Source organism: Zonotrichia leucophrys, chromosome 9 (assembly GCF_028769735.1).
Source record: "Zonotrichia leucophrys gambelii isolate GWCS_2022_RI chromosome 9, RI_Zleu_2.0, whole genome shotgun sequence".
Classification (NCBI taxonomy): Eukaryota; Metazoa; Chordata; class Aves; order Passeriformes; family Passerellidae; genus Zonotrichia; species Zonotrichia leucophrys.
Window position 1 is genome coordinate 4,561,194 of NC_088179.1, and position 22,476 is coordinate 4,583,669.

General features: G+C 49.0%; 2 protein-coding genes across 4 annotated transcripts; one reads left to right on the forward strand and one right to left on the reverse strand.

The window, feature by feature from the left end:
• Positions 1 to 704: 704 nt before the first annotated feature.
• On the reverse strand, positions 705 to 6,598 carry WDR53 (WD repeat domain 53). 3 transcript variants are annotated; one of them, XM_064720792.1, is made up of 3 exons: positions 6,529 to 6,598; positions 5,161 to 5,651; positions 705 to 2,715 (listed from the first exon to the last, which is right to left on the reverse strand). In XM_064720792.1, the coding sequence occupies exons 2-3, from the start codon at positions 5,635 to 5,637 to the stop codon at positions 2,128 to 2,130; spliced, it is 1,065 nt and encodes a 354-aa protein (XP_064576862.1). In that variant the 5' UTR covers positions 5,638 to 5,651; positions 6,529 to 6,598; the 3' UTR covers positions 705 to 2,127. The 3 variants fall into 3 exon arrangements, with proteins under 3 accessions (XP_064576862.1, XP_064576860.1, XP_064576859.1); XM_064720790.1 differs by lacking the exon at positions 6,529 to 6,598 and adding an exon at positions 6,287 to 6,307; XM_064720789.1 differs by lacking the exon at positions 6,529 to 6,598 and having other exon boundaries at positions 5,161 to 5,838.
• Positions 6,599 to 6,677: 79 nt separating this feature from the next.
• Positions 6,678 to 11,670, forward strand: FBXO45 (F-box protein 45). The gene is made up of 3 exons (XM_064720793.1): positions 6,678 to 7,016; positions 7,256 to 7,612; positions 9,184 to 11,670. Exons 1-3 carry the CDS (start codon positions 6,741 to 6,743, stop codon positions 9,367 to 9,369), a joined length of 819 nt encoding a protein of 272 aa, XP_064576863.1. The 5' UTR covers positions 6,678 to 6,740; the 3' UTR covers positions 9,370 to 11,670.
• The last annotated feature ends 10,806 nt before the right edge of the window (positions 11,671 to 22,476 follow it).

Sequence of the window (22,476 nt, forward strand, 5' to 3'; positions counted from 1 at the left end):
GAGATCATTGTCTGTCCCTCCTCCTCCCTCATGAAGAAGCTGTAAACCTCAATGTCTCCCCTCAGCCTCCTCCAGGCTGAACAGCCCAAGTGCCCTCATGCAGCTGCAGCCCATGTGTGATGGAGCAAGTGCCCAAATCCTGCAGCAAACAGGCAGGATGGCAGCCAGGGAATGAACACCACCATGGAGCTGGTGCCTCTGTCCCTCTTTCCTCCCCAGTGGGTGAAGGAGAGATTGAGCCTGTTCATGAGCTCCTCCCTCCCTGTTTACACCCCACCCTGCTGCCCAAGGAGTTTCCAGAGAAGCCCAGGTTACCCTGGTGGGGTGTCCCATGTCCCAGCCCTCCCTGTCCCTCCCCAGCCCCCAGGACCTGGTCAGGGTCTCGTTCAGGGAGCGCAGGGAGATGCTGCCCTTCGCCATCGTCCTGGAGAGCACCCAGAGGAGGAATAAAAGCTGGAGTGGGCTCGCTCCTCTCTCCTGCAGCCGGCAGCAGGGACAGGGGATCCGAGTCCTGCAGGAGGTTGTTTGTTCCAGGCTTTTTATAGCCTGTATATCCAAATATAGGTCATGGATGCACCAACACACGTCCATGGACATGTGGACATGGCACACACTGAACCACACAGCCCCTTCCTCTGCCCCACTCATCCCATGGCTTCACAGATGAACTAATTTACAGCTAACACAAAAGGGAGTAACCACAATTTTCTGCTTTTTTTATTTTATTGCTGTGTTTTGGCTTCAATTTGCTGTTGTGCCCACCAGATCATGTCTTGGGCCAAAGTCTCCTGCTGGGAAAGGCTGTACAAGCAGATTGCCTTTGTTTTTTTTTTTAATTAAAAAGGTATGAAGGTAAAATCTGATTTGGATGAGAATGAGTTGTGTTTGGTTGCAAGGAGCTGCTTTGAGCAAAACCAAGACAGTTGGAATTTCTTCCATAAGGAGTGGAGAGAGGAAGCACAACCAGATAATGATATTCCAGAGTTGGGTATGTAAAAAAAAAAAAGCTGAAAATTTTTCCAATATAATAGGAGTCTGGTAACAGCCCAGCTGGTGAAACACAGCAGCACAAACCCAAACCTCCCACCAGGGCAGCAGGTCCTCAGCCAGCACTAGGAATTCAGTTCTGTGACAGGATAAGGATAACCCAGGAAAAATCCCCTTTTATAAAATAATTTGCCCACTTAATGGTAAATCCAGCATGAACTGAACATGCCCAGAGCTGTAACATTTCCACTTAGGTCTTCCTACCTTCAATTTGCAAATGAAGGGAAGCTTCTAGCAAGCCAAGTTCTGCTCATTGTGTTTCAAACCTTTGGGAAGACAGGAAGTATTTAGTTAAGGAGAAGCCGTGCCTTTGGCCCTTGGTATTCACCCTGTGATGGGGGTAAAATAAACTTTTGGACACAATTTTGTGTGGGTCTGGCACCATTAGAGTGATTCTAAGGACAAGGGAAGAGTGAGAGAGAAAGCATTTATTAAGAAAAGTGTAATAGTTCTTTTTCCCTGATATACACAACTAACTGACAGCTGACCCAGCAAACAGGTGTAACAGTTCCCCTGCTCCTTCTTTTGCTGCAGTGAAAAAATTCAGTTGGCAACCACAGGGAAACTCATTTGATTACTTGTTAATTGATGCATCTCTAGTCTGTGCAGCTGCTGACAGAGTGTGATGAAAACCAGATTCCACCATGCCCAGTTGAAGCCAGCTGGGACACAGCTTTATGGGAGAAATCACACAGAGCACTGCAACAGCCCAAAGCACCTAGGGCTGAGCCAGTGACAGCCCTGCTGCTGCTCAGCAGCCTCACTTGGCATTGTGGGTGTCTCCTGAGCACTAATTTTCTCCTCCAGCCTTAATTACGTCAGCTGAGCCATGAACTAATGTTACCCCTAAATACAGAGACCCGTTTCACTGAAATTCAAGCAGCAAGCTGCCAACCCTGCAAGAGAGAGTGGCTGTGTGAGCCACAAAGAGCCAGCACGAGGCCAGGGACACCAGGAGTGCACAGCAAACCCCTTCCCTTCCCAGGGACAGAGGGGTTCCCTGTCCAGGTCACTGTCAGTGCATGTAACTGGCTCTCAGAAGTGGTTTTATCCCTCAGATTGTGTAAGCACCTGGGTGCCTTAAGGTTCTGGCAATGGATACACTGATACAGAGCTGCTCTGGTCAGCAACCAACACTCTCCTGGAGCCTTTGATCTCTGCACATGAGAGCCAGTTCACCTTCTCTCCGTGCTCAATGCTGAGCTTTGGCACAACTGCAGGGTGTTCATTGGAGGCTGCTTTGTTGAGTTTCCCATCTTTTCTGCTGCAAGCAGCTGCTTGAGCCTTTTTCCTGTGCAGAGATTTTGCTGGACTTTTCTGCTGCTTCCCGAGGTTGCTGCTGAGATCCCAGAGCAAGACTTTCCCATCATTTCCTCCAGACAACAACCAGTAGCCCTCAGGCATAAAGAGCACCTGTGAGACTCCCAGGCTGTGAGCCTGGAACTCCAGCTCATGCTCAAACCTGGCCCCAGTGACTCGGAATATTCGGACTTTTCCATCCTGAGCTCCACAGCTGAAGATGTTGCCACAGGAGGCCACGGACAGGGAATGTGCAAGAGGTGGGTTGAAGAACTGCCCAGCTGACTGAGGGCTCTCTTCCTCCATCTCACACTCCTGCAGGTTTGTGCTCCACAAGGGACGAACTTTCTGCAGGTTCCACAGCATCACCTGGAAAAAAAATAAATTGTTTGTGTATTTTACTCAAATTGGATATTTAATAGTAAAATAAGCAACCACACTTCTTGTCCTAGCAGAGCAAAGGCTGTGTGTGACTCCAAGGGGTGTAAAGCATGAGGTTAAACTTGCCCTAATAAATGTAGCAAATCTTTCTGGCCTGCTTTGCAAAGCCCCACCACCACCACACTCTGCAGTCAGTGACTCAGACCTTTAGACCACGGAAGAGATGCAAACACTGCTCTAAAAGCTTTTGCATTCATCTCAGCAGTTGTAATCATGACATCCTGCACATCAATTATTGAGAAGGAGGGACAGGGAAACCCTAGCAGTGAATAGAGATCATTATCATTCTGCATTTCTGTCTCTGCTACTTGGCCTATAATAGTCACTTCCACGAACGTGTCTGAAAAATGGGACAGCAAAATCCAAACAGCAGTTGAGGCTGTGGTTTTTAAACAGGCATATTTGTATTTATTTTTATATCCAGTGGGTAGATCTGCTTTGTGCTGTGGACTAGGGCATGCTTTACCTACTGAGATGGGGCAGGTTGTGCTTTAAGACTTCTTTTTCCAATGCCACCCCACCTCCAAGCCCCCAGTGAAAATCCTGTGTCTGTTGTACAGCAATTCAAGCACTACAGATTTATACTGAGCAATTAAAAATAATGCTCTCAAGACTTTTGTAGGATCTGAATTGACAATAAGCATCCTCAAGGCCAACAGATCAAAAAAGCACAAGTCAGTCTAATGCAGCACTGGTGTACTGTTTGCTTCATAAAGCTAAGCTTCAATTTGTTATTAATAAAAATACTCCTTCAGTAGTAATCACCAATAAGTACAGGAGTCTTTAAATTTAGTTCACAAAAGAGCCTGGCTCTGCATTTCTGGGATCCAAATCACACTAAAACATCTGAAACATATTTCCTGTCACTTTCCTGTTTCAGTTACTCTGTTGCTGCTGCACTAAAACTACTTCCACAACAACTGTGATTTACTGTAATTCAGAGGGGCTGGGTGATGCTTACAGAAAATACTCCTGCTTTCATCAGAGACAGGACTGCAACAATCTGATGAATCCATCAAGTGCTGAAGAGTTTTCTGCAAACTAAGTATTTTCTGTCCTCATGGCATTTCCCCTGCTTCATCAAAACTCCTGAAAGAACTCCAGCAACCTGAATTTCAATTCTCATCATCCACAGCTTCCCTGAGGGTTTGACAAGCCCAGAACATGTTTTGTAGAGCTCATAACTTGTCCAAAGGCATGGTGCAGCACAAGGCTTCAGAGTTCTGCAGCTAAGCTCCCCTTTGGGGAATGATAGATCCTAAAATGCAGCCTCAATGCAGAACGATGCTCTTTTCACTGTACAAAAGCACACAAATGAAATCCTGTTTTGGGATACTGACTTTCACCCAAAAACCAACTTGCTGAGCTACAATAAATGAAACTAACACTAAAAAGTCACAAAAAAGAATCAGCTCACTTGTACTGAGTTGTACATAAATGTTTACAATTCTGATTAAAAGTTTCCAGCCACAAGCTGTTGTATCTGCATTTTAGGGACCAAAATTAAGCCAGCTGAGGGACTGAGTGTTTACTCCTCCCAGACAGGCTCTATCATCATGGCTTTAACACAGAAAAATACAGCTTATACTAAATATCAGCATGTATTTGCTCTAATGGGCGTTAGATGTACTTTGGTTTCAAGAACAGAAGGTGAAACTGCTCAAAGCTGTCACACAAACTTCACCCTGACACCACTGGAACCACAGAAACCTTTGAGAAGTGACAGTTTTCATATCGGGCCAAACCAGGAATGTGGTCAGGCCTCAACCACTGGAAAGAAATTACTGAAAAATATCTGTTCTGGGCTTAACCCCCAGCATGGCTCTTCTCAGAATGCAAAGGACCAAGTTTCCTCTTGATGAGAATAGGAAGGTTTAAAAGGCAAAGAACATTTCATGCTTCCAAGATGCTAACAGAACAAAGGATAAATGATAAAAATTACTTGTCTTCACAGTGATACGTTCTACTTGGAAAGATGCTGCTCTACCTGCCTGCCTCAAGCACTGTGCCTTCTCCTCACCATCCTTTGCATCTCATCTGCAGCCACCACTGATCCCTAGGGACAGCTGCTGGTTTTGCTCAGTCCAGCAAAGAGCCAATACAGCACAAGTGAGCTTTACACTGTGTTCTGATTTCCCCTCACCCCATTCACTTTTGAATTGTAAATATCAATGAAGATAAAAACAGGGCAGAAGCTGCTGAGTGGAACATAGCACAAACAGCCCCAAAACTACTTCAGAATAGTGAAGGAGCTTCACAGTGACTGCAGGCTGAACACCTTCGTGCTCGGTGAAAGTCTGTGGGTGCCTCACGACACAGGTGGCTAATTACTGTTTCACTTCATTAATACCCGTGCACATGTATGCAAATCACCTGCATGTCCAGCCCACAGGAAACCAGGCTTTGAGGCCGCTGAGGTCGGAAGGCAACAGACGAGCAGATGTTGGAGTGTCTCAAGGACCGGCTGACTTTCTTGCTTTCCAAGTCCACAACCTTTATGGCCCCCGAGTCATCAGCGGCAGCCAGCAAGCTGTCGGCGTCGTTCACCGACAGGCAGTTGATCTCCTCCTCGTTCACGTGGAAGCGCTGCAGGGGCTCCTGCAGGGAGCGCACATCCAGCACGCTGATGGTCTCTCCGTGGGCCGCGTACAGCGTGCTGGGCCGCCGGGCCGAGAACACCACCGAGGTCACGTCCTCCGCCTGCGGGAGCCGCAGCTGAGCCACGGCCGAGCCCGCCCCGTCCCAGAGCGCCAGCTCGCCCCGCTCCGCGCCGGAGGCCACCAGCCCTTCCGTGCTCACGGCCAGGCACAGCACGGAGCAGGAATGGCCACCGCTCCACTGCGCTGCCATGCTGCAGGGACACCCTGAAACAAACAAAAACGAGCCCTGAATGAGGTGGTTGTGGGTGTCATTGCAGCAGAAACGCATCAAGCAAGAAGACTATCCTGAAATTCCGGTGTCCAGTTAAATCGGGCACCACCACAGCTCAGGACAGCTCAGTACCCAAGTGGAGCTTTCGCGACACCACAGTGCTGACTGGTCTGTTCCAACCTAAACAGTACAATGAGACTTTTTAAAAGAAGTATTACTAAGTTAAAACAGGTTGCAACATATTTAATTGGCTGTCAGAGCACACCCACGGCGCTCACCAACCTTAACCCTTCCTGGTGTGCCTGCCCGCATCAGCCTGTGCCACAGCACTGCTTAGGGCAGCACATCAGCAGAAAATTAAGGGGAGGGCGAAAAACGGTAGCACAAAAATGTTGGAGGGACTGGGAGGCTGCAGAGAAAAGCACATGGTCCGTGCATTTATTTAACTACTGGGCAACAAACGCTTGTTCCTGGTGGTTTTACCTTCTTTTGTTTTTTTACAACCACGTTATGTTTTCCATGTGATTCTTGTTGACCCAGATCTAAAGAGCAGCCAGAGCCCATTCATTTCACCAGAGGAGGAACTTCGCTCTTGGCGATCAAATAACCCTACAGAGAAGGCCGATACCTCCCCCGCAGCTCTCATCGGGGCACATTCGCGGCCGCCGCTCCCCGGGGGTCCCAGGTGAGTCGTACCCCGCCAACCCCCGGGCCCTGCGGTAGCTCGGTCCGACCGCCCCCCGCCCGGGCAGGCCCGGCCCTGCGGCCGCCCCCCGGCTCGGCTCGGCCCGGCCCGGCCTGGCCCGCGGGGCGCTGCGCTGCCGGGGCTGTCCCGGGGAGCTCGGGAGGCGCGGGACCCTCAGCTCTCACCTCAGCTCCCCTCAGCTCCGCCGCGCTCCCCTCGCCTCCCCCGGGCTCCGCTCGGCTCCGCCGCCGCCCCCGCCCCTCGCCGGCCCCCCGCGCCCGCCGCGCACGCGCGGGGCGGTGCCCGCGGCCGAGATGGCGGCGCCGCGCGCCCCCGCGCCGTGAGGGCCTCGGGCGGCCCCGGCCACACCGGGCGGGCGAGGGCAGCGCGGGGGGCGATGGCGGCGGGGCCCGGCCCCGGGCCCGGCCCCGGGGCGGCCGCGGCGTCGTGGGGAGGGCCGGGCTGGCGGCTGCCGGGGCGGGTGCTGGAGCTGGTGTTCTCGTACCTGGAGCTGCGGGAGCTGCGGAGCTGCGCGCTGGTCTGCAAGCTGTGGCACCGCGTCCTGCACGGCGACGAGAACAGCGAGGTGTGGCGCAGCCTGGCCGCCCGCTGCCTGGCCGAGGAGGCCCTGCGCACCGACATCCTCTGCAACGTGCCCACCTACAAGGGCAAGGTGAGGCCGGGACCCCCGCCCCGCCGGGACACCCCCTCACCGCCTCCCCCGGCGCTCGGGGACACCCCCGCAGCCCTCCGGCCCACCCGCCATTGGAAACCGAGGGGGCGGGAGGCTGGGGAGCGCCACAGGGTTTTATCTCCTAGAGCCACAATGGTTCGGGTTGGAAGGGACGCCTCCCACTAGAGCAGGCTGCTCGCAGCGCCGTCCATCTCCCCCTCCCGCCTTGTCTCGCCCAGGTCCGTGCCTTCCACCACGCCTTCAGCACCAACGACTGCTCGAGGAACGTGTACATCAAGAAGAACGGCTTCACGCTGCACCGCAACCCCATCGCGCAGAGCACGGACGGGGCGCGCACCAAGATCGGCTTCAGCGAGGGCCGGCACGCCTGGGAGGTGTGGTGGGAGGGCCCGCTGGGCACCGTGGCCGTCATCGGCATCGCCACCAAGCGCGCCCCCATGCAGTGCCAGGGCTACGTGGCCCTGCTGGGCAGCGACGACCAGAGTTGGGGCTGGAACCTGGTGGACAATAATTTGCTGCATAACGGGGAGGTGAACGGCAGCTTCCCCCAGTGCAATAACGCGCCCAAATACCAGGTGAGGGGGTTTGGAGTGGGCTGGGGGGTGCTGGTTGTCACTCGCTGTCCCGGCTGGCTGCTGAATTGCTCCTAAGTGACTCTCAAAGGTCTCTTTGCCTTCCCTGCAGGAGGCAAATGATTCCACCTTGTGAGCTCTTTCCCCCATTCATTTACTGCTTGTGCAGGCTACACCTGTCTGGTGCTCAGTGCACCTGACCCTGGGTTGTTCCCACACTTTAATCTCAAACTCTGAGTGTGAAACCTGTACTGTGACTATCTGCTTAGACATCGTGGTGCTTTTTGGAATAAAACCTGAAAGACTGTTGTAGCTTTCTGAAGTAGCAACTTGCCCCACAGCAAGGTGAGCGTCTGAGGGCTTGTACCCCTTTGTTGTGTGGCAGGGTGAGCTGAAGTTAGTGCTCAGGTGAGAATCTTCCTGCAAAAACCTGTAGCAGTGCTGATTGCTGCTGCTTTGCTCACTGGCCACCTTCCTTCTGTGGGTGACATTTCTTATCTGGAATCTGATGTTCAGATAACTTCAGGGTGTTAAAGAGCAGAGGCCACCCTACCTTTTTGTCCTTATAGAAGTGCTTGTCTTGTCATTCTGCCTGCTCACACAACTGCTGGATTTGCTCGTGTTACAACTTAAACTGGATCATTGTTATTTCCATCTCATATTGAGAGAATGGGTTGGAAGGGACTTTAAAATAATCCAGTGTGACCCCCAGTGCTGTGGCTTTGTTTCGCTTGTAGGTGAAGATCTGTGTAGTGCCTTGCATCTGATATTCCTAAATATTGTGTGAAAGTTCAAATCAGCGACCCTTTGATGTATTTTGTGTTTATTAAGATCTGTGCAGTGATCTGCTCATAGAAAACATGCTTGCAGGAAACACTTGTGTGTGTTAGTGTTGGCTAGAAGGAATTCCCAGTGCTGGGGCTGGCTGGAGAAGAGTCAGGAGTTTGTGTGGTGCCTGCTCTGCTTGTGGCTGTTGTCTGGGACTTTCATTGGTATCTGCAATAATGTGTGCTGGATAAATGCAGGGAGCATATATATTTATTTAGGTGTTTCATTTTACATTTTGTACTGAAATTTCCTTTTACCTTGGTGGAGGAACACCTCTGTCAGTGACAGCACCTGCATATTAATCTATTCTGGGATTTTTTTGTAGGTGGCACTTGCCTTTCTCTAACCCATTGTCTTTAAAGATGCTTCTCCTCACAGAGCACTTGCTGCTCAGCATAGCAGCAGCTGAACACAGAGCTCAGGTAACTTGAAGCCCATTGCAAAGATTCCAGAGCTCTGCAGTATTTCCAAAGCACACAGCACAAAGTGCCTGCTCTCAGTGCTCTCACAGGTTCATGTGGGAAGGGTCATGTTTATTATCATAAACAGGTGGTGGATGCTGTCCTGCTTCAGATCATGGTGAAACTGAGAAATTCCCTTCATAAGAGCAATCAATCATGAGACACGGGACAGCCCTGCTTTAAAACTCTCTGCTGTGTTCCACTTTGCATTATTTTTGTTTCCATCTGAACATGCTGACCCTCTCTGTGTGTTATTTTTACTCTCCCTCCTGTCTCTGTTTCCAGATAGGTGAAAGGATTCGAGTGATCCTGGACATGGAAGACAAAACATTAGCGTTTGAGAGGGGCTATGAGTTCTTGGGAGTTGCCTTCAGAGGACTGCCAAAAGTTTGCCTGTATCCAGCAGTGTCTGCTGTGTATGGTAACACAGAAGTGACTTTGGTCTACCTGGGAAAGCCTCTGGATGGATGACATGGATTGTCTCGTTGGGACGCCGAGATGTGGATGTTTGGGAGGAGAAATCTGCATGTTGGTTAGAGGGAAACGTGTATTAGAGGAAAAAAAAAGAACAAAAAAGTGTGGGTGTGTGTCCAAGAGCCATCGAGGGAACCACATGGAGTTTGGAAACGGAGGACCAGCCGTTCTTCAGAAATTGTGTTACATTTCCTCTTTCTACCAGGCCAGAAAAATCCTCAGGGCTGCAGTTGGTTGAGTGGGAAGCTGACACATGCATGTCGCAGCAGATTTTATTGCTAAAATGGCAGTGTGACCTCAAACATTTCTGAAAGGACTTGATACAAAAATGCTTGAGGAAATTACCCTGGGATTTGTAAGTGGCGTGTTTTGTGAGAGACTCCCATTTCCAAACTGCTTGTTCCTTCCTTCCTTCCTTCCCTTCTTCCTTCCCTCCTTGGGGCCAGCATGGGGGCTGGAGCAGAGCTGGGGGTATTTACAGTTTTTGGTGTCCTCAGAGGCACGGTCTGTGCAACTGCCCTTCTCTGGTATTACCATACAACACGTGTGCAGCTATTTTTAAGTGTATTTTAAGGATTGTATATAAAGAAAACGTTGAAAAGAACAGTCAAAAGAAAGGGTTTGCTTTATTCTAACTGGGACAGAATTTCTTAAAGGGGAAAAAACAAAATCACCCCCCTCCCTGGCACCAGAACACACAGCTGGGACAGGTGTGGAGCCTTCATGTCAGTGCAGTTCTGTTGTGATGTGTTTTGGGATGCTCTTGTGGAGTGAGGTGCTGCTTTGGGTTGTTTCCTGTGAAAGTTTCCATGGCTTCAGTGACAGGTTTGTTCTCTGTAGGAAACAAAAACGTTTTCCCCACGAGTTTCCCTCAGGAAGGAAGGCTGAGCACAGCACTGAGCCTGCCTTCCTCTCCATGTCAAAAATGGCACCTTTTCAAAGCATTCTCTCACTTGCTGATCACTGTTGTGAGATGTCTCTACTTGCTGTGGAAGGAGCATTGGGCTTCTGCAACCAGACCTTACTTTCAGCTTCAGTGGCTTTATAAAGCTTTAAGGCTTGCCTGAACCTTTCTTAACTGAATGGAATCCCCCAGCACCCCAACATGCACCTGCCCAGGACTAGTAAAACTCTCACCAGCCCTTTGATGGGGATTCTGGGTCACATTCAGTGTTTGTGCTCTTCACTGATTTTCTCAAAGCCATGTCCAGACCCCCCAGGCGTGTCTGTGTGCTGGCCTGTGCAGGCTGGGGAGCTGCCAGGTGTGGTGAGGAGGGAATTGCTGGTGAAACCACTTTGCTGTGAGGCTGGAAGGTCTCTAGGGAGCCCTAGGAGGGCCTTTAGCAGGGCAGGAAGGCTGTGACACCCATGGTGGCTCCTGACTCTGGTTTTGTGCTGGTTGGCATCTCCCAGAGCTGCCTGGGCTGTTTCAGAGCTGCTTTTCAGAGAGGGAAAGGAAATGTTTATACAACTTCTTTTTGCTTGTTTTTTTGGTTTTTGTTTTGTTTTGTGCTAGAGAATGTGAGTTGCTTGGTACCAGACACTGGCAATTCTCTGAGCATGGAAGAAAGAGGAATTCCTCTTGGGCTGTTGCTCATCCCCTTCCCCGTTCCTCAAGGAAGTGAGTGAGGCTTTGCCTTGGAGTGCTTTTGGCCAGGTAGATCACCAGGTTCTGCCCTGGAACTGTGTAAGTTGTTACAATTTAAAGGATTTAAAAGTATTTATTTGTTCTGTGTGTTCATTGCTGAAAGGCAAATCAAGGTCTGTTCCTCTTGCTGCACCAGACAGAATGTGCTGTGAGCAGTGGAGGTGTTTGAGGTGCTGAGAACAGCCAAATAAAGGATGTGGCACAGGCATCCAAGTATCTGGACAAATCTGTTACAGGCATTGATTGTACTGGACTGTGAAGTGTCTGCAGAGCAGAACCATGGGGCATAGAGTTGGGGATAAAGGAAACAAAACCCTGCCCAGTTTAGGAAAATAAATAGTCCCCAGGATGAATGTATCCTCAGTGCAGTCCTGAAAGATGCAACCTCTGCTGTTGTCCACAATCCAGTTAGAGGCAAGGAAACCCTGAGAATTCTGAGAAGTTTTAATCACAAATTCAGATTGATTCCCATTCTTCAGACTGCAACTTACCCTCTAAATAATTTCCCTCTAAATCAGAAGTGCTGAAAGTTGAACATTCCTTAAGGGTGGGTTTGGGCTGACTCACTTGTGTAAGATTATAACTTATTCCTGGAGACCAATGCTGGCTGTACAAAATAATAAAATAAACTCTGCTATCATTCAGAAGGATCTGTTGGTGTGGATTGTTGGAATGGCACCTGCAGAACCCCACAGATGGGGGGAAGAAGGGAGCTGCAGTTTGGTGCCCCAAGAGGACAGAGGTGTTGGGGCTGTGTGATCTGCTGTGTGCCTGCTGGGAGAGGGTCTGAGTGCTTAAGGAGGGCTTGGAAACTCAGGGATCTGACAGCTCTGATGGGAAATTGCCTTCTCTGAAACAGGAATGCTCTCTCCTGACTGTGGAAAAGGCATTCCTGCCTGCTGGGGGCCTCTGGGCTGGAGATGGGGTGGTGTGGTCACCACTGCTGCACCGAGGGGTCTCCTTCCCCCTCAGCCTCCTGCTCTGTCCTTTGCTTTCCCTGTGGAAATCCAATATTTCACAGTGCTTTTAGGAAGAACTATTGTGGGTTTGAGCTCTGAGGAACTTTCCAAGTTCTCTGCACCAAGAGTTTGCTTTTAAGCAGTAAATCCTGGCTGGCACCTCTGTGACTGTGTTCACGGGTCTGAGGATGAGGGAAGAGATGAGGATCTGACTCCATGTTTCAGAAGACTTGATTTATTATTTTATGATATATATTACATTAAAACTATACTAAAAGAGTAGAAGAAAGGATTCCATCACAAGGCTAGCTGAGGACAGAAAGAGAAACAATGATAACAAAGGTTTGTGGCTCAGACTCTCTGTCCAAGCCAGCTGACTGTGATTGGCCATTAATTAGAAACAACCACATGAGACCAATCACAGATGCACCTGTTGCATTCCACAGCAGCAGATAATCATTGTTTACATTTTGTTCCTGAGGCCTCCCAGCTTCTCAGGAGGAGAAATCCTAAAGAAAGGATTTTCATAAAAGATGTCTATGACACACCTCCTGCAGGAGCAGAGAGGTTTGTGCTGGTTTGCCAAGAAGGCAGAGTTGGTTTTTTTAGCCTGAGGTACCTCAGAGTCAGCTGAGCAGCTGTTTGGGGTATTTTTCCTGCCCTGACAAGGGGTTTAAGGGCTTTGGTCAGGGGGAACATCAAGTGTTCACAGCCCCTATAACAGAAATCAGTCAGATTAGCAGGTCTTGGTTTTAGACTCTCACAGGATTTTGGGATAAGTGAGCATTTTATCTGTTTCAATAATAAAATCCAAATTTCCTTGTGGTTTGAGTGTGCTGTGAAATCTGTTGGGAGCTGAACAGTCAATCCCCTGTCCCTGCCATATCTCTGGGGAGGTGAGGAGCTCCATGTGGTCACTGCTTTGGTGACAGAGGCTGTTCCTGGCCTTGGTGGCACTTTGTGCTGGCCCTGAGCCGGCTGTGTGACACCTCAGGTGCTGCTGACAAACTGATCCATCAAGGTGGGTGGGAAACTCCCTCCTGGAAAATGCTTTTATCCCAGCTGGAAGGCTGCAGTGGGTGCACATTTTTGGGAGCCCTGTGTGCACCTTCCCTTGGTCCTGTCCCTCCTGGCCACGTTTCAGGTGACAAAGCCAGGCAGGAGCAGATGGCCCCGGTGCTGTGGCTGTGCTCTTCCCTGCCTGCCTCCCCATGTGACGGTGAGAAATCCAACTTTTCTCCCTGCCTATCTCTGATCTACATTTCTAAACTCCCTGAGCACACTGGGTGTGTTTCCAGATGGCTGCCTCTATTTTTTTTTTCCTCTTCCATTTTGGCTGGGTTGATGACAGCAGCGATGAGTTAAAATAACCCTGGGCCTGATCATAGTCTGATCATGCAAAACTGGATTTTTCAAAGTATTAAAGAGGTGAGCTGTCCTCAGTCATTCCTTAAGCTATGTATTTCAATGTGAATATTTCAGTTTTCCATGTGAATATTTCAGTTTTTACATGTTATAAATAGCTCTTAGATGTGTAAGTGAATTTCTTTTCACTTACTTGCAGTGAAATCTGCAGACAGCAAACAGCATTATTGAAATTGCACTGAGATCCTTTGTACATCTAAAAAGCAAGTTTTTAGGGGGCTGGCAGTGGCCATGCTTGACTCTGTAAGTGACATTAAACCACCTTGTGCTGAAGTGGGATTGAAAGAAAAAATGAATGAAGCAGTGAATGAACACAGAAAGCTTTTCCTGCTGGACTTGCTAATTCATCCCTTAAGCAGTTTTTTCCTACAGCTGTGACTACCAAAGGAACTCTCCCATTTCCCCACGAGAGGGCAAAGTTGTGGGGGGACTTATGCTCAAACAAGTGCTGAGTACAATAAATGTTTTTAATGTGGAACCTCCCCCCTTAACAATTACTTCCTGTTCTTTTCAAACACCAAACCAAACTAAAAAACCTCAACAGAAGTGGATGATGGACATAGAATTTTTTTAAATTCACTCCTTCATTTGAGCCCTGCGTTCTGAAATAGGCTGAGCAAATATTTGCATTTCAGAAAATTATTTTTAGTGACACCAAACCGAGCTAAAGCTCCAAGATCACCTTAAAGGACTGAAAGGGATTTGAGAGGCTCAAGCAAAATGTCAGAGTTGCTGTTCAAGGTCCATTTTTTCCAATACTTGCTTTTTTTCCCCTCAGGTGTTTATGATGAAGAAATAGTGATATCAGCAAAAAATTATTTTTAAAAAATCAATTGCAGTTGAAAAAATAAATCAGAGTAATTGAAAGGGAATTTTGAAATTAAACTCATTGTATGCTACAAGTGTTGGTCATTCTTGTGCATTTTTACCAAGTCAGGAATTGAAGGGATTTTCCCTCCATGCCTGCACTGGCAGGTGTGGTGTGAGCTGCCTGCAGTGGTTTCATGTCTGTTTGATTTATTTTGCCTTTTTTAATGTGGAGCTTCCTTTGCTTAGGAGAACTCAGCCATATCCCATCACTTTTAAAAAGCAACCTAAGAGAGTAAACTCTACCAGCTCCAATATATGGCTTTGTAAAGTGCTGGACAAACCTTCTAGTAAGGAAATGGATGTTGGCCAAAGTGCTTTTTTATTGTACTCAAGTACTGCAGGGGTTAACATTTTTCATGGAATCCAGATTGGTTTGGTCTGGAAAGGAAGGACTCATTCATTTCCAGCCCTGTCATGGGCAGGGATATCTTCCACTGGACCAGGCTGTACAGCTTTTACCAGTTCCCAAATCATCTTTTGGGTTTCTTTGATGGCTTTCTGTTCGTTTTTCTGTGCTCAGGTGACAGAGGCCACTTTGCTCACACCAGGTCCCATCTGCATTGGGCACCTGACCCCTTCCACAGGCTCTTGTGGAGGGGTTTGGATTCCAAAGCAGAGATCTTGCTTTGGAAGCAGCCAAAACATTTTATCTCAGCTTCAGCACAAGGTTTGATCTATTCCTGGGTAAATAACCAACATGAGCAGAGCGGATCAGAGCTGGAACATCAGTGGGGCTCAGGAGAGGGTGCAGGATGGAAAGCAGGTGGTTTTTGTGGCCATCTCACCCCAGAGTGCTGTGCAGCTCTGGGATGTGACTCTGCTGAGCTGCTCTTCCCTGCAGGAAGGTGGAGAGCAGGAGGGAGCTCTGATATCGATCCTGTGTCTGCCTGAACCTCCCCTTCCTGTGCTCCTGTGCTGATTCAGGTCCCAGATGAGAGCTGGAGCTGCTTTCAGCCTCTCCCAGAGATGGCATTTCAGATACAGCAGTGATGTCACCTGTGTTACACTGCTGTCCTGTGTCAGAGTTTGTTTTAAAGCCCCACAGAAATATCCTGGCAGTTTTCCTGTTTTCTTACCCAAGACCAAAGGATATGTCCTAAGTGCAAGAGCGAGCTCCAAACCCAAACCCCACAGACAGGCTTTGTCCTGGTCCCTCAGGGAGCCTGCTAGAAATGCAGGGATGCTGTGCCCCATGGCTGAAAACCTGGGAAAAGAGGATTTTGTAGGGTGATTTGCTTCCAGATCTGCCTGCCAGAGCAGGCTGTGGCACAGGGATGTTGGCCCTTGTGGCCAGAGAGGAAGATGGGTGGGACATGCTGAGCTCTGCAAGGAGCTGAGAGAGTTTCACTTCCCTTTGGGTTTGTGACTGAATTACTCACTTCTCTTCAGCAGAAAGGCAGCAGGGAGGGAGTTTGTGGGGCTGCAGATGGGGGTATTTTTTTTTTTTTTGGTCAAAATTTGCATTCCTGAATGATGTCACAGCAATGACTTGTCCAAACCCTCTCCTTCTCAAGCCTCCAGACTTGAGAGTTTTAGGATAAAAAACAACAGAGAGGAGGTTTAGATTTGATATTAGGAAGAAATTCTTCCCTCTCTGGTTGCCCAGAGCAGCTGTGGCTGCCCCTGGATCCCTGGAAATGTTTCAGGCCATTGGAGCAACCTGGGATGGGGGAAGGTGTCCCTGCCCATGGCAAGGGTGGAACAAGATGGCCTTTAATGTCCCTTCCCACCCAAACCATTCCATGATTCTGTGATAAAAGACTTTGGTAAATGTGCTGGGGTAGCTGGGCCAGGGGGGTTTGCTGCTTTCAGTGGTTTATTTTATTGTACAGTACAGCAAAGGTCAATTTATCCACACATTTGGCAATCCTGTGGGAAAAGCTCGGGCAGCTCTAACTGTAGTCAAAGTCCAAACTAGATGAAAGCAACCTGGTTGTGGGGCTTTCCAGCCCCTGAGGAGGTCTAGGAGGAATCACAGGATGGTTTGGGCTGGAAGAGACATTAAAGCCCATCCAGCCCCACCCCTGCCATGGGCAGGGACGCGTCCCACTGTCCCAGGCTGCTCCAAGCCCTGTCCAGCCTGGCCTGGGACACTTGCAGGGATCCAGGGGCAGCCACAGCCACTCTTGGCAAAGGATCAGAGATATTTCCTGACTTTGGGCACTGGCTTCTCCTGCAGATGTTCTCCAGAGAATCTGGACTGTCTTGCATCACAAGGGAGGGGATGCACTTGGCTTCCAGTTGCTCAGAAATACGAGGTTCTGCTGCTTCAGCATCCAACACGTCCTGCTGCAGGCTGTGCTCTGTCACTGTCATATTTTCTGGAAAAATCCCTTTGCCCAGGGTTTCTCTCCTGGGAAGCTGAGAAGCCTCAGAGAAAAAGGAAAACAATATTATCTCATTTGCTTCTCCTGTGTTCTGCTGCTTTGGAATGTGCTTGGAGATTGTTTATCATGTGAATTGTAATAAAAACATGTGAATTGTTTTTATTTAATGACCAATCATGGCCAAGCTGTGTTGGGGCTCTGGAAAGAGTAATGAGTTTTCATTATTATCTTTTAGCCTTCTATCTGTATCCATATAATATAATATAATATAATATAATATAATATAATATAATATAATATAATATAATAATAAATTAGCCTTCTGAGAACATGGAGTCAAATTCATCATTCCTTCCTTCCAATGATGAGGGACCCCAGGAAATACCACAGCCCTCTGGAGACCAAGAGATGCAGATGTTCTGCTCTCCCAGGAGAAATTCACCTCATCCTCGTGGTGTGGATCCAGAGGAGCCCCCAGACCCCAGCCTGGGAACAGCAGGAGTGTGAGGGCTGTGAGCAGGGCTGCAGGGAGGGCAGGGGAAATGAGATCCCTGCTGCAGCTTTCCCTCTCCAGCCGCTTCCTCCTCATTTACAGCCCCAGCAGGAAGAGCCCTGACCACAGATGGAGCTGCCTGGGCTGGGCCTGCCTGTGGGAAGGGAACTGGGCAGAGCCCACTCCTGCATGGGGTCTGGGAAGGGGCTGTGGCCCAGCCACTGACCAGTGTTCCAGATTGTATTCTATTACCATCAGTAGGGCAGCTGTCTTTTGTCGAGTGGGCAGTTTGCCTTATCTCTTCCACAATCACTCCTCCCTCGGGAGGGGACATTGCTGATAACAGCTATTTGATGTCAGTGCATGGCTGATAAGAACTGCAGCATCCCATTGGGAGATGTGAGCCCAGAGGGAGGAGCCAAGCATTGCTACCCAGATATAATCCAGAGGTTTTGAGACACCAGCATGGCTTCTCCATGGGATTCCCCAGAGGAACAGCAGCTGCCTCTCCTTCCACTGGATCTTCAGAGGAAGAATCCATCCTTCTCTACAGGACCCCTGCTCCAGCAGAGCCACCTCTGACACTGCAGGAGGGCTGAGCCACAATTCCAATGGGACTGCCACCAACAGCCTGACCCACAGGGTGTCAGGTTGGGTTCTGACTCTGTCAGTGTTGTTCTGGTTTACTGCATTGTTTATTTTATCTTTTTATTTTCTTCCCTATTAAAGAACTGTTGTTTCCTGCTCCCATATTTTTGCCTGAGAGCCCCTTAATTTAAAATTTATAGCAATTTGGAGGGGTGGGGAGGGTTTACATTCTCCATTTCAGGGGAGGCTCCTGCCTTCCTTAGCAGATTCCTTTCTTTCCAAACCAAGACACTGAGCCACCTCAGGACAGATCCCTCCTGTGCTGGCTAATGTCACTGTTATGTTGGATGTGACACACACACATGATCAGGGTCCAAGAAGAAAAAAGTTTTTTATTTTATGTGTTCTTTAGCTTATATACTCTTAACAAAGCATGATCTGAAGTCATTAACTACATCACAATAACTTATTATATTCATTGGTGCAAAGCAATTAACATCAATATAATTGGCAAAAGTTTGACAGAAATTTCATAAGGCACCTATACACATCTGCTTAGGCATGTAGTCTAGGTACAGAAATTTTCATGTATTTTTTCTAATCTGTTTCCATGCTGATGGCCTTGTCTTCTTTGCTATGGATACACTCAAAAATCATCAATTGTGATTTCTTCTATTAACTCAGCTTTGCTTGCAGGCCAGCTGTCAAGCCCCTCCATGGCTGCTTGTTGGAATCAGGGTGAGGCAGAGGACAGAGCACCTTGCTCACTGAACAGGGATATGTTAAGCACTGTAATGCCAGGCCAGAGCTGTCAACAGTGGATTTTAAAGCCTGTTCTTGTGTGTGAATATCTGAATGTCCTCGCTGTGGCTTTACATGTGCAACAAATGCTCCTGGCAAGGAGGGCAGCTGTTGAGGAAATGAAAAGCATCACCCCTATCTGAGAAACCAAACTGTCAATAAACAGGTAATAAGGAAAGCAGCATGAAGGTGTTGGTGCTAACTGTGAAGGCTGGGTGAGTTCTGGTGACTTCCACACCCTCTGAGGCCTCAGCAGATGGAGGTCCACTCCCTTCGCAGGCAGCTCTCACAAGCATCCATACCAGTGTTCAGTCAAAAATTCCCCTTCCCTTCCCACCCTGTGCTCTCAGGAACGTGGGTTTGCCTCCCACTCAACCCTGTTCCTTCCTTTCTTCTGATTCCCACAGAGGAAATGGGCACCTTTGGGGCACTGAGGCGTCAAAGGAGGGATCCTCTATGAAGTTCTTGCTGTGGAGCTCCTGATCAGTGTTTAGATCCTTGCTCAAATGTCCTCCAAGCCCAAAGACATAATTTTCCCAGTTGTTTTTCTGTAGTTCATCTGGGTCCCTGTAGGCTTGTTGCATGTTGTCAGTCCGGGGACATTTTTGCCTCCCTCTCCTCCCTGATCTCCCACAGTCCCAGCTCCTCTGCTGTTGATGCTGCAAGGGTGGCTGAGCAAGCCCAGGGCTCTGCTCACAACAACCCAGAGCTAATCCTGCCTTCAAAGTCTTCTTTGAGCCCTGCTTTCCATCAGAAAACCTGGCAGGAGCTAGGAGATTGCTGACAGCTGGAAATATGCTGAAGAAATTCCTGGCTGTGAGGGTGCTGAGGCCCTGGCCCAGAGCAGCTGTGGCTGCCCCTGGATCCCTGGAATGTCCAAGGCCAGGCTGGATGGGGCTTGGAGCACCCTGGGCTGTAGGAAGGTGTCCCAGCCCTTCAGGCTGTCCATTTCAGCTTTTCCCTTTTGCCCATGGAGCAAATTCTGTTTTCTTTCTTGTGTTCATGTTTCCTCTTAAATGGAAGGCAACTACAACTGCTGGCAGCTCCAGAGATAAGGAGACCTCAGGCTTCCCTTGTTTTATCCTGAGCAGGTGATTAAATAAAATAAATTAAATTAAGGATGCTCTGCACCATCATCCCTGGCAGAACCATTTTTTAAATTCTGGCCAGCTCTCCATCCCACTGGGAGTCAAGGAAGCCCATGGAGAAATATTCCTGTTTCCCTTTTTCCCCCACTCAACAGGTCCTGCTGCTGTTTGAACCATGAGTGACCCTTTGGTGCTTCCACTTGGGAATAAATCACATTTCCTGCAGGAAAACGCATGTTCAGTGATGGGGCTGCTGTTTCCTGTTGCAGTTTCCCTTTTCCTAAGGGTGCTGTGCTGGGTGCATTCCAGGAGAAACTGAGAGCCTGCCCTCTTATCACAGCTTTGCTCTTGGGCTGTGTTTGACAACTTGAAGGCTGCTAAGGGAAAAGGATTGTCTGGAGGAGGAGGAGGAACAGAAGAAGCTCACTGGGTGTAAAACCATAAGGGGATTCCCAGTCCTCTCCTACAGCTGCAGGAATTGCAGCTGCACATCTGGACACGGCTCCAGGCAGCTCAGTCTCCTTCAGTTTAACCCACCCGAGCCTTTGAGCTGCACTGGAGCTCCCTGAGGGGCTGATCAGAGGAGCAGCTCAATCCCTGTCCCTTCCCTGTGCTGGTATTAAAAAATAAATTACCCCCTGTGAAGAATGTGTATTTTATGATTGGCTGTTTGCAAATATTCAAATGAATATTATATGTGTTGTGTTAGAAGTGATGCTGTATTAATTCTCTTAAGTAGTGTGTTAAATATAGTTTTAGGTTATAACAAAATGTTAAAATAGAAACTGTGCTAGGTAAAATGCTTTCTTTAAAAGAGAGGAACAAGGTACTCCCACTGAGATGGCAGCCACAGGTCACCTCAATCTTTCAGAGAAAGAGAATTTATTGCCCTCTTATCAGAAGAAATGAACTTCTTCCCACTTTGTTCTGCCATGAAGACACTGTCAGGATTCAGAGGAAGAAGTTGACACTGACCAGACAGAATCCTGTGTTTGAATGGAATTTCTGCATCATGTATGAGGTGTATGAATATGCAACAGCTGTTGCTTTTAAGGGTTAATCCTCTGTTAACGTGGGTCCTTTTTTGGGCTTATTTTGCCCAGACTGTCTATAACTCTTTGTTTTTATTGTCTCGTATTGTCCCAATCCCAATTGTTCAAATTGTTATTACTCTAATTATATTACTATTTTTATAACCATTTTATTACTTTTAAAATGTTAAAAACAAGTGCTTGGCGTTTCTCACACCCCTGTCACACATCAAATCCTTGCTGAGAGGGTGGGTGGGGGTGTGAGGGGAGGAAAAGGAGGGGGCCCAGCAGCAGCTTCAGGACCTTTTCAGAGCCATCCGGCTGCAGGATGTGGGGAAAGTGTGAAGAGCAGCAGCAGCACAGAGCCCTGGGGTCAGCCCTGAAGTGGGGCTGCTCTCCAGGAACAGCGGGCTGGGGAAAACCTGGGTGGGCCCTGCAGGGGCTCTGCCAGCCCCTGGAGCTGCTGGGCATGGGGGCTACACTGCCCTGGCCTCGGGGATGGGCTGGGGGCAAAGCAGGGCGTGGAGGAGGTTGTTTTGTCTCCCAGTTCCTGCTGGGCTGCAGGAGGAAGCTGGTTTGACTCCCAGGGCATCACCTTGAGGTGGCACCGCAGAAAGGAATCCACCAGAAGCCTCCCAAATCCATCAGAATCCATCAGAAGCCTCCCAAATCCATCAAAATCCATCAGAAGGTCTCCCAGAGCCTCCCAATGCAGAGGGCAGAGGATGCCCAAGTGCTACAGCTCCGCCAGCTCCAGTGTCTCCTAGCACCAGGTGAGGGGTCCTGGCAGGGTTTGGGGTGAGGAGTTTGTGGTCATCAGCTCTTTTTGTGCACCCTGGAGCAATGCCATGGGAATTTTGCCCTTCTGTGAGCTTCTGCCAACTCCTGTTCGCTTCTCTCTTCTCTTTCTTGATTTTTATACATCAAACTTCCTTGAAAATGGAGGAAATGAAACCACAGGGCTTTTTTGTGAGTGACAAGGGAGAGGTCAGTCCCCTCCCAGAGAAGAAATGAAATTTAAGGGGAAGGCAAAGAAAATGATCTCCCTGGTCATTTTTTGCTGGTTTCAGGAGTTTGGGGGCCACGTGGTCTGGCAGCTCATCTCCTGACTCTGCAAATATCCCATGGGCACCATGGAACACGTGGCATGTAGAGCATGGACCTGCTGATCCCAGACACGTCCTGCTGCAGGGCTGGATCCTTTCTCCATGGTTCTGAACCCTTTCCCAGCTGGGTAGATCTGGGCAAAGTTTTCCTCCTCAGAGGCTGGGTTAGCAGGGGACTTGGGGGTGTGTGAGGAGCCTGGGAAGGGGGAGACACGGGGTGGGGAGATGGAGAGCAGGGCTGGAAGGGGCTGAGGAGGAAGGGGACCTCCCTGTGCATATTGCCTTGGAAATGGGGATCTTTGTTTCCTGAAAAGCCATTTCTGCTGAGTTTCACACAGGGATTAGCACTCAGGAGGTCCCTGCATCCGGGTGGTTCTGACTTGGGTTTGCTGAAATCTCCAGCAGCCCCAGGACACCCAAAGGTCTGGGGGCAGGGGGATAAGAACCTCCTGAATCTCACTTAGACACTGTGAGGGACAGGCACCGGCATCCTGTGACGGTGTTCACAGGGGTCTGAGGATGAGGGAAGAGACGAGGATCTGACTCCATGTTTCAGAAGGCTTGATTTATTATTTTATGGTATATGTTATATTAAAACTATACTAAAAGAATAGAAGAAAGGATTTCATCACAAGGCTGGCTAAGAATAGAAAAAGAAAGAATGATAACAAAGGCTTGTGGCTCGGACAGAGAGCCTGAGCCAGCTGACTGTGATTGGCCATTAACTAGAAACAACCACATGAGACCAATCCCAGATGCACCTGTTGC